Genomic DNA, 11,279 nt, shown 5'->3' on the forward strand with positions numbered 1-11,279 from the left:
TCATGGCTCTCGATTTCTGTGCACGAAATCTTGTGCTCCAATGATTGAACGTCTGACTTGCTGGCGTCAAGTTTCCGCTCTAAGCCCTTCCGGGCCTTGACCAACTTCTTGCGCTTCTTTTCGGCATTGCTGAGCGTTTTTTCGAACAACGAAATTCTTTGACTCAGTAAATCGTACTGGATTTGGAGCTTGTTGATGTCGGCTGTGATGTCTTTCCCATCTTTGGGTTGTGGTGAGACAGATGAAGCATTGTCGCTTGGGGGTGTGGCAGACGGGGTCGGGATTCTCTCGTTGTTCTGCTGTACAGTTGCTTGTATTATGTCTTCCAATACTTCTGATATGACTGGGTGTGCTGATTTGCCAAGATCCTCGACTATGTTGGTTAGCACCATCTTGTCAGATTTGCCGAAGTTTGTTGCTAAGCCGCAGTGAACAAAGAGGCTGTGACCGGCGTGGCAGGGAGGAAAAAAGAGGAGAGAGTAAGAAGTCTTCGTCTCTCATCATCGATATAGGTGAAATATGTGGGCGATGGAGCAAGTCGATATTAGTGGGACCTGTCAAAACGAAGGTTCAAAATGAATACGGATGTCCAAAAAGGTCACCACGAACTTATTCTCAATCAGTCAGGTACGAACCGGAAGCACAATTTCTAAATGAAGAGGATCTTACCAGAATTACCATGCGACCTTTAGTTGGTCAAAGAGTCAACCAGAAAGCAGCGCTTATGCTATCCAGGTACCCATAACAGAAACAAGTCGTTGTCGTGATGGCATCCTTCACCTGCTTAAGGACCTCCATCACGTGACCCGAACGAACGACGGCAAGGTCAACCAACAAGATTCTCCCTTAGAGTCATTTTCTCACCTAAAGCGCCTTTGTGAAGTCAAAAAAGTTGCTCGTTCAGTAATGCGACTTTCCACGGTTAGTTGTCAAAGGAAACCCTGTTAGCAAGAGAAGACCGGTGAGCATGGAGGTTTTGGTAGAGTGACACTTCATCTAGTAAAAGCAAGTGGCATTTTGATACCTAAAACAGGAAAGCCATCTTGAACGATGGAAGCAACAATATACAAAAGTCGCACTGTATCCGAATGCCTGAGTCGATAAGAATTGTACAAACCTTATTTACCTTGATTGCTGTGACGCCTTAATACCAAAAGCTTACAAGTCAGACCACACACATAGAAGAGCCATTATCACATATTCAGAATATATAACCGGCAAAGGGGAGAGCATGCCATACGATCGCTGTTTTCTTACGCTAACAAACGTATACCTAGGTAACAAGCACCCTATCTTGGTGCAGGCGACAGTCTACAAAGCTCAGAAAAGATAGAGTCCTCCCGACTCAGCAGCGCCGCAGGGCTATCCAGCTCAACCACACTACCATTATCGATCACGGCGACCAAGTCGTGGTCGAGTATCGTCTGGATCTTATGGGCGATAAAAATGGTCTTGCAGTGCGGGAGAGCCTCGCGCAGCAGATGCTGCATCAGTTCATCCGTCTCCTGATCCACACTAGGAAGTAAAGTGGTTTGTCAGCCAGTCATGCGTACGAATGCTTGTACAATTAATCGGAGGGGCATCGCTCACTAGCTGGTCGACTCGTCCATGATGAGAATCCTGCCGTCTGTGCGAAGCGTGGCTTGCGCGAGACAGAACAGTTGTTGCTGTCCATGAGAGAAAGACGCATCCGTCAATTCCGTGCCCAGTCCATCTGGCAACCTGGAGGCGTTCCAAAGTCGGAACTTGATCAGTATCGTGACGAGCTCCTTGTCAGTATGCGCGCCGCTGGGATCCAGGTTCGACCGCACCGTGCCGTGCGCGAGGAATGGCTCCTGCGGCAGAGTGATGAGCCGCCGTCGTAGCTCGTTGCGAGGGATTGTGCTGATGTCGACGCCGTCTATCCATATCGTTCCTGCGCTCGTGTTAATCAGGCGAAGGAGCGCTGACACGATGGAGCTTTTTCCGCTATAAAGAGCCCGTGTCAGTCATTCATCTCCTTATTGATCATGATATGCTCTCCCGCAAGTGACCCCCTCCAATCTCAAGTAGGGGTTTTAGGCGACGAACCTTCCTGTTCTACCATAAATGCCCAGGCGCTGTCCAGGGAAGACCTGAAATGATATGCCCTTCAACGCCGGTGGCAAATCAGACCTATACGAGGCTTCCACGGCTTCGAAGACAATGTGGCCTGCACTCGGCCAATATGGCGGTGGAGTTTCCTTCTCAGCCGGCAACTGCTCCGAGGCTGTCGTGGTCTCGAGGTATTGAATCCTGGCGACGGCACCCATCGCCAACTCCAGCGCGGTCCACGTCGATATAAAGCTCTTCACATTCTGCCCGAAGCCCACGATGCCAAGCAGCGCCAGGCCTGTAAGGCCGCTGCTATACATGTTTGTGTTGACGGCGATGGAGACCACGATGATGGCCACGCCGGCATTGAGCAGATCCAACACGAGGTTCAGCCATTGCTGCGCAAACGCAAGGCCGTAAAAGGGCTTCTGACATTCCTCCAGCGCCTGGGTGGCCCGCGAGATGTACTGCTCCGCCCACGCGAAAGCCCGGATCGTGGGCCCGCCGCTGATGAAGTCAAGGAAATGGGAGAGGACGGGTCCGCGCGACTCGATGTCCAGGATCCGGAGTCGCCGGGAGGTGCGCAGGTAGAAGCGCTGCACGAGCAGGATGGCGACGAAGATGAATGGCATGGTGATGCCTGTGTATTGCGACCCGATGATGATGACGACGAACTGGACGATGCACGAGATGAGGGATAAGGTGGTGCTGATCAGGGCCAGTGGTAGCTCCGTGTCAATAAGCTGTAGATCTTGACTGAACCTGTTGCAGGTCTCACCTATGTCGACCACATCGAAAAACGACACGGGTGCGCTGTCAATTGCGGTTATTTATCAGCATTTGTCGCTTACCGACTGCCGTGTGTTACCTGCACTTACTTGAGGACCGTCTCCAACAATGTGGAGTGGAACTTCCGAGCCGACCTAGGTACAATCTTCAACATGAAGTACGAGCTGGCACAGAGAAAAGCCAGCACGGCCACCAGCCTCATGGACGCATATATGGCAAGGTAGAACGCGAGACGCTCGTTTCCTCGTGTGATGGTCTCACTCGTCCACCACTGAATCCACACACCTGACGAAGGGAGGAAGTCATTCTTCGTTAGCCGATGTTCAACTCACATGGCCCGACTATGACTATGACTGCATACCTATCTACAGTTTTTATATTGGTGCAGAAGTAAATTTTATCAACTATGCATTCCATTTTGCACTTCTTGGAGCTGGGCGGAATACTGAAGGACTATATAAAACAGGTAATCTAGGACTACATGTATCTACAATCTGCAAATTCTTGCCATTCTCATTCCGTGGCCCTTAGCCAATTCTGTCGAGTATGATCCAGCATACAAGTTACATGTACCAGCGAAGTCTTTACCCTACCGACGATATCCGTGTGTCAGGGCGTATAGAAGACCATTAGTATTACGCTGTTCATCGAAGTTTAAACCTTGGCGTGCTCAGGGGCAAGTTCAGTTCCACCGCTGTGCGCCGAGTCAACAGGCAGAGAAGGGTGAATAGCCTTCTCCATATCGTCATCCTGTCCAGGGTTGGCAGTCTGGTATTCAAGCCACTTGAACAAAGCATACACCAAGAAGGACAGGAGGGCGCCTGCAAAGGGGCCAATCCAGTAGATCCAGTGGTAGTTCACGAAACCAATGATAACAGCCGGACCAAAGGACCGAGCAGGGTTGATTGAAGTGCCGGTCCAGTTCGTAGCCGTGATGTGGGCGATGAAGACGGAGATACCAACGCCAATGGGTGCAAGGAATGTCGCGCGATGCTTCTCAACGGCGAGGAAGTAGACCGTCAAGACGAGCTGCGCGGTCAGGAGCATCTCAATGAAGAAGCCCTGGGGCACAGTGGCGCCGCCGCCCAGAGTGTTGGCGACGCGGAGAGGGCCGGGGAGGACTCCGTATACCACGGCAGCGGCAGCGATACTAGCGAGTAGCTGGGCGGGTACGATGCAGAGACCTCGAAGCGGCTTGACTGCTCCGACGAGAACGAGACCAAGGGTGACCTGTCATTGTGATGTTAGTCAGCGTTTGAAGTGAGAAAGAGATGGGAGATGAGCTGGGTTGGAACATACCGCAGGGTTGAACATGCCGCCGCTAACGCGATAGAAGATCCAGACATTGGCGGTGATGGCTGTGCCGAAGGCAGCAGCGATATAGAGCAAGCTATCGGGGGATAGTGTAGCCGCTGGGTCGTCGGGGTTGTTGGTAACTATGGCGGTCTGGGCTCCGAGGAAGGAGAGGAGGAGGAACATGAATGTTCCGCAGAACTCGCCCAGCACGATGACTAGGAGGTTGCGCTGGGGCAGAGAGAAGGGGTAGCCTCGCTGTCCCGCGGGAGGATGGGTGGCGTGCACCGCGTCGATGGCCTGCTTTACAGGCGTGTGGTGGGCGTTGGAGGTTGACATCTTGTAAATGAAGGTCGACGGTGGTCGTCAAGAGTGAGGATGAGGATGAAGGACTGTGAGATGATGGTGAGACTGCGTTGTTTGATGGCTTGGATAATGGAAGTCCCTTGTGAGAGCCGAAGCCATCTATAAATACGTATCGTGATTAGAACCGAATGGCTGGTCTCGAGAAGTGAGGCGGTCGTCGAGGTTGCTCGTCACCCAGGCTTCTACTGTGGCCTTCGGCAGGGGCGAGATTTTCCACGATCAGATACATCGCCGTGGGCCGAATTCTACCAGTTGGGCACCAAGTGGTAGGGACAGCGTCAGTACAACGATGAGGAGGTTGGAGTACACGAGTGCAATACTGAGCTCGGCACGAGGGATGTTGTATCACGCGGAGACGAGGATCTGTACCCTCACATCGACGACCACAAGCTTCTAACGGATAGGCATGTACTTGCGAATCTAGCGATGAGCCACGCGAATTGCCGTGTCACTCTTGCCTGGGCGCCAATCGCCATGCTGTACTATTACGTGCTGCTGTGCTCATCTTCTCGAACGACTTCAACCATCCCAAGGTTTGGTTGCTCACCGTGTTGGGCCTCAATCTGTGTGTTTCGCTGGTTTGGTCGTGATCTTTACCCAGCCTCTCCCTGTTCTGATGGATCCGTTGCCATGATGTTGGGCTCGACGCTGTGTGTCTCGCCTCACGATGTTGAATTGACTCTTGAGATCGAATGAGTCCTCTGTCAATCGTATATCACCAACATGGTCCAGGATGGAAGCAGTCGACCACGAAAGCGGAAGGAGATGTGAGATGTCCGATACTTCTCATTGGTCTACTATGTCTATGGAACGCCAGGTACCATCATGCTTCTGAAGTATGTTCAGACAACAGTCTATTGCGCTGAGGCATCATACTGTATTCCTCTCCCCGGACGCGCGCACATAGAGTCAGGAGCTACAGATGACGTTTCTCCGCGATCGCTTTCTCTGATGTCCGATCTATCTCTGTCTCTGGTGCCAAGTCCGTGCGGGCACAGGCAATGTGCACCGTTTGTCTAGGCCTAAGCTTTCGGGACCCTGACCATGTAAAGCTCCTCCGGTATTGGGCTCGAATCTGTATGTCTTGCTCTTACAGTGATGATCTCTACAGAGGACTTCACCCGTCCGACGGAAAAGGTGCTCCGATGTCAGACCAGTACTATGCGTCTTGCCGCCCAAACTGGGGGTACAGGAGAAAAACGGCCAGTCTCACCAAGCTCTCTTCCCCATGAAGTCTCGGGCTGTAGAGCCGAGTTCCTCAAAAGAAACGAAGAGTCAACATGAAGTAAGTCAATCTACTTTAAGACTTCCAATTTCGCTGGGGCCGAAGCTCTCTCCCTCAAAGCCGATGCTAAAGGCTAAACTGGCGTTCTTGCCCCCCACTTTCCGCCGCACTCTGTGACAGCCTCAAGAAGATGTGCCATGATGATGTTGATGATGATGGGAACAAAGTAGTTGTCATTACCGGCATGCTTGGCTCAGAGTGTCTTGCCATCGTATGTTGCCCGGCTGGCATCCTCGCGTCCTGATTGGCAGATCCCTCCGATGTCATGCTTCAGTTTGCATCTCCCGCTAGCGCACGTCGATGCGGACGTGATTCGCCAGCATTAATGCACAGTTGTATTGCCATCTAAGGTTGACAAACAGAACGCAGCATTAGGGTTCCTCTGAACTGTAGTCTTTCGTCTGAACTGGTGGCCTGATTCTGCTCTGGGGAGACAAATCATGTTTGGGGCAATCGCGGCAGGTTTTCGCGCATGTCGTGCCGCAAACTCTTCGTTGTTTGTCCCACAGAATCTAGACGCTTGCGCATCCTGCAATCTTGCACGGTTTCTGTTACTTATGATATCCACGTGAGCTGTGTAGCACAGACAAGCTCTTTTCGCGACCTTGATGAATGATTAGCTGCTGATGTCACGGGCTCGTTGCCATCACCAAATGTAGAATGCAGAACGGGCGGGAAAAAGCACAAAAGAAGAACCACAAAAACGGCCCACCTCTCCCCAAAATTCCTCCGCTGCAACATTCTTTATTCTAAGAGAACGAAGTCATACTGCTCTTCCATTATTGGCCGGAACTCCCTCCCGCTCTTTACCTCCTGCATGTGCGGGGGTTTCAAGTATGGGCCATGGTCGACCGACCGTGAAGTGCCACGCGGGGCGGACGAATGATGGTGGTCGCGCAACAACGGTGGAGTTTGGGATGGCAGGTCAAAGTCTGGATTGATCGCCATGCGGGCCGGTCCTAAGCGCTAAGGACAGTTGGGACATGATCCGCAGTGGAAACATGAGTGATCTGCGGGCTGGGGGCCAGCCTCCTGGATACCACCTTATATTTTGCCTGACGGATTGATCGAGCATGGTGTTTTGACCGTCTCATCTGCAATTCTGAGGACCGGCATTGCGCGAATTCTTTGACTAAAAGAAGCATGTAGGTCGTAGGCAGGGAGAGCAGGAGACAAACCTTTCAGGCGTTGAACTTCACCTTGGAAGCCAGAGATACTACTCACGACTTACCCACGGTGTCGGAGTGTCAGCTGCAAGGCTCCATGGCTCTATGAACCAGGCGAGTGACTAGATCTAAATGGAGTCCGCAAGCTAAACCCCACATTGCTGTATTTTGAGAGCCAACAGAACAGTCCTTGACTGATCATTTTCTCAACGGGAAAGTCTTGCGCCACGAACGAGGGAGGCGGGGACGGTAAGACACCAAGTGAGACATGAAGCGGAGCCCGAGGCGTCAAGTCGCAGAACGTCGCAGGCTTGACCGAAGACTCGGGCGAGATGCCCAACGTGTTGGGGGCCAGAAAATCACAACGTGATGACAAGAGCTCATGAAGCCGCGTCTCTCGGCTCTTGCAATTGCAGGCAAGACAGTGGGTCACTACTATGCAATGTGTCCGTTTGCTCACGCGTTCAGAAGCCGGAGCTGCAATGCCACTTCCTTCGAGTCTTGGAAATCCCTCATTCCACCGTGGCAACTTGATGATTTACACTCCTGTGTTAAGCAGGCTTCAACCATGTGGTAGGATTTGGGTCGCAGACGCAGTGTTTATGGTCGATTATTGGTCAAGAGGTTGGACAATGACGAAACAGACAGTGGTGGGAACCGTGGTCCGATGCAGGACGGACGGGATGTCCTGGTCTGAGGCGGGGTGGCGCTGGCCATCGAGGTCGATCGTTTCGAGACAATAAGGCTGGACTCAAGAGCCTGAGCAACGGAATACCCGTAATGGCTAGCCGCAACATTCCGGCCGTCATAAAGAGGTCCGCCGGTCTACATTGGCCTCCATTATCAGGTAACATTGGTTCTCAAAAGCTGGTGATTGACACCCGTTCTCTAATGCATGAGGCAGAGAGTGATCAATGTCAGAGCAGACTTGGACTCCGATACATAGCACGACTGGCATTATGAAAGTGAAAGGTATCAAAAAGCAGCACGTTCAATTCCTATAGCCTCGAAGCCAACATGAGCAAGCAGACAAATGAGCTCAAAGCTGGTAGCTCTCACATCCTATCCTACAGAAAGTTCCATGGCCAGAATCTTCGACTTCGCTTGTCCCTCACTGAGATCCAACCACCCAATATCACCCAGAAACCACCCCTCAACACCTAACCCAGCAGGTCGACCACTTCACCGGGAGCAAATGCATTCCATCTCCCCTCAGTGCTTTCTTCCGATCTGTTGGTTGCAATCTGCTTCTGCGATGCCTCGCGTAGGTCATTGAGCTCTTTGTTTAGTCTGCGAAGCTTAGAGTTCTCAGCTTGCAAATCCTCAACTTCCTTTGTGATAGACTTGTTCTCCTGTCCCACTTGGCGGTTCCGATCCATTGTCACCCTGTTCAGTGCGAACAAGTCTGCCTCTTCCTTGCGTATCTGTGCCTTCATCTCTTTGAGCTTGATCTTGTATTCACTCTCGCCCTCGCGCTTTCCCTTGTTATATGCCTCCGAGTAGGTCTCCTCCAGCTCAGGCTTGTAATGAGCCCGGTATCCGGCCTTGAAATGGCGTCTGGCGAGTGAGATGCTGTTCTTTTTGCCACGTACTGTCTGCCGAATGTATTCATCTGTTGCTGCGAGGAGTTCGTCCTTGGAGGAGGCCTTGGCTTTGACGGCGGTGCCATTGAGTTCCATGATATCTTCCTATGCACACATGGCTAGATGCAGCTGGTGAACCGCTTTGCTCTCGGCACTGGTGGTGTAAGGCTCCTGGATAAGTGTACGTGACATGCCGGGGTTCTTGTCCCTGAAAGACACCCACGCTGAGTAAAATCGGTAGAGGATATTGTCAAACTTGACAAAGTCAGAGATGGGAGCTGCCTTGAAGTTACTATCGTCGGATAGAAGCTTCTTCACTTCCTTCCAGAATGCCGCATTACGAGCGGTGCAGTCAGAGCTTTCGAGACACTGAGCGGCGGCATGGATAATGGCAGCAAGACGAGACGCGGTCATGGTCAAGCTAGGGTCGGCTGTTGGAAGTGCGAAATCGAGGTGAAGGAGTTTGAGGACATCCCATTCACCTTCAGTAACGGGGCCGCAAGCAAAGCCTCGAAAGTCGAATCCGGTCTGGCGAAGGCAAACGTCGATGACTTTCAGCTGGTGAGCCGAGAAGCGCTCAGCAGACGGCGAAGCAGTGGCAGGCGCGATCGGGCCCGAATTGGCTTTTCTTCCCTTCTGCGTGGGCGGCATCTGGGTCTCGTTAGTGATGTGCGACACTCGCTGCCTTCTCGATCACGAGGACAGCTATATATGGAACCTCTGGCCCCAGCGTTTATGAACAGGAAATGATGCATAGAGAGGCCCCTGGCAGTAAAGCTCTGGGATACGGACCAAGAGATAAAAAAGACGCTGTTAAAGAATTACTCACCTTGAAGGACGAGTATAGATAGTCTCATATATGGGTGTAAATGTGAGGCTCTCGGTGCTCTTCCCGTCTCTGCTATTGATATTGCTAAAGCAAAGTGATAGGGAGAAGCAAAAACTGTGTCGAGGTTGACCTGGGGGAGAAGTAATGAGAGGGAAGAAGTGAGGCCAGTGAGGTTATCGACGAGTTAGTCCGCGAGGCGGTCGCTCCTTCCGCTGGGCTACGGGCTCCTTGAATGCCTAATTATGGCTGAGGAAGGTCTCGACAAGAGAAAGCGCGACTTCAACACATTGCAGTGAGGTATGAGTCTGAAAAGTTCGAATTCTAGAGATGCGAGTGCTGGGCCCGAATACCCGTGGATGACCATGTTCAAGGCAGTCTAAATATTCGAGAGCCTACCCAGGGTTTGACCTGCGGATGCTGCCGCAAGAAGACCGGCGTTGTTCAAAGTCATGACTTTCACTTTCGTCCATCTAGTACCCGGGGTGTTGGTATTCTCCGACTTCACGCGCTCAATTTCGACCAAGTGAAAGATGTCACTCGGCGAACAGATCTGAGACTGCCAGACGGCGGCAGCCCTCTTGAAATAATAGCTGCCTACCTTGACGATCGTGGTCACAGGCAGCAAGGGGGACTTACAAGTGGAGGAAGACCTTGATGCCGAGACACTCGCAACTGATACCTTTCTCCGGTCGCCTCTTCATAATCCAGACAAAGAGCTCTATGTTGCGCGTTCCTACTTACCATGCACAACTTACCACACCAAAATTGCATCAGTCTCTCAACTAGGACTTCCTCAAATAAGAACCCACGCAGATCCACCCGGTGGGAAGGCGATTCCTTCAGGGCCGGGCCATAGTTAAAACAGTCTTGATCTTGGAAGAACGAAATACTGGAAGACCACAGCATTAAATACAGTGAGCTTCCTCTCATGAAAACTGTCGGATTGGAAGTCCAACTCGACTACGAGTCAAGGGCAGCGCAAGGATTAATTCGACCCTCAACTGGACCCCAATTGACCCTTCGTCACCCACAGAACCGGATAGTTCGAACCAACTACCCTGTGATAGGGATACCAACAAAAACCTTGGACACATAATTCTCGAACGCCCCCATTCTCTGGCATGGACCTGAACCTAAGGCGACCTTGTCTTCCAACCAATTCCACCTGAAGGGATATTCTCGCAGTCAGTCGAGCAGATTGATCAACGTCCCCTCAGACGAACTGCCTTTGGATTGCTGTGTCGAGTCAGTATTGCCCTAAACTTGACAGGCTGAGCGAGGAATGATACCTTGAGCTCTGCAATCTCCTGCTCCAAACGAGCAATGGTGTCTTCCTGAGCTTCCAGATTCAACTGGAGCCGGGTGTTCTCCCTCTCCAAAGTGCGGTAAGATTGGAACTGAGACGCCTGAAGAGCCTTTCCCAACTCATGGTAGGCAATATCGAGGGTGTCGACGATGTGGAGGAAGGCAGCGGCGACGGGGATATTGGTGCTTGCATTCTTGCAGCGACGTTCCTCATCCTCGGTCTCCGCTCGGATTTTCGCCTTGGCCTCAGCCTCCTTCACGCCGGCAGTCTTTGTTCTGGCATTCGCCGCAGACATGGCGTCTTTGACTGCGGCAATGACGTGTTCGATATCCTTCGGGGTGATGGCGGCCTTTCTTTTGATATGGTGGAGGTTGGTGATGACGGCGGCAAGCGCCTTGATGATCAAGCTGGTCTCCCCAGAGACCATTTGCTGTACTTTAACGTACGACTCAAGCTCAGCGATATAGTGCTGGATGAGGTATCCAGTACGCTGGACATCTGGAAGGCCGTGGCGCTCTGCAGCACAACCTGACCGGTGCATGGATGGAGCGACCGGAAGGTCTGCGGCAGAGTTGCCTTGAGACTGCAT

The 11,279-nt window shown here is 52.0% G+C and overlaps 4 protein-coding genes across 4 annotated transcripts; all 4 read right to left on the reverse strand.

Annotated features, from left to right (window-relative positions):
* Window positions 1-1,289: 1,289 nt before the first annotated feature.
* BDZ83DRAFT_591087 (P-loop containing nucleoside triphosphate hydrolase protein) lies at window positions 1,290-3,130 on the reverse strand (the record flags this gene model as incomplete). Its single annotated transcript, XM_060506398.1, has 4 exons — window positions 1,290-1,515; window positions 1,591-1,968; window positions 2,071-2,886; window positions 2,952-3,130. Coding segments are annotated over 4 exons (1,599 nt in total), but the record flags the coding sequence as incomplete, so codon positions are not given.
* A 386-nt stretch (window positions 3,131-3,516) lies between these two features.
* BDZ83DRAFT_591095 (aquaporin-1) lies at window positions 3,517-4,494 on the reverse strand (the record flags this gene model as incomplete). The annotated part of the gene is made up of 2 exons (XM_060506399.1): window positions 3,517-4,092; window positions 4,162-4,494. 2 exons carry the CDS (start codon window positions 4,492-4,494, stop codon window positions 3,517-3,519), a joined length of 909 nt encoding a protein of 302 aa, XP_060358961.1.
* Window positions 4,495-8,132: 3,638 nt separating this feature from the next.
* BDZ83DRAFT_656956 (uncharacterized protein) lies at window positions 8,133-9,206 on the reverse strand (the record flags this gene model as incomplete). Its single annotated transcript, XM_060510919.1, has 2 exons — window positions 8,133-8,660; window positions 8,694-9,206. 2 exons carry the CDS (start codon window positions 9,204-9,206, stop codon window positions 8,133-8,135), a joined length of 1,041 nt encoding a protein of 346 aa, XP_060358962.1.
* A 1,380-nt stretch (window positions 9,207-10,586) lies between these two features.
* BDZ83DRAFT_656957 (uncharacterized protein) lies at window positions 10,587-11,279 on the reverse strand (the record flags this gene model as incomplete). The annotated part of the gene is made up of 1 exon (XM_060510920.1): window positions 10,587-11,279. The coding sequence occupies one exon, from the start codon at window positions 11,277-11,279 to the stop codon at window positions 10,587-10,589; it is 693 nt and encodes a 230-aa protein (XP_060358963.1).

Source organism: Colletotrichum acutatum (genome assembly GCF_030867785.1).
Source record: "Colletotrichum acutatum strain CBS 112980 chromosome Unknown BDZ83scaffold_165, whole genome shotgun sequence".
Lineage (NCBI taxonomy): Eukaryota > Fungi > Ascomycota > Sordariomycetes > Glomerellales > Glomerellaceae > Colletotrichum > Colletotrichum acutatum.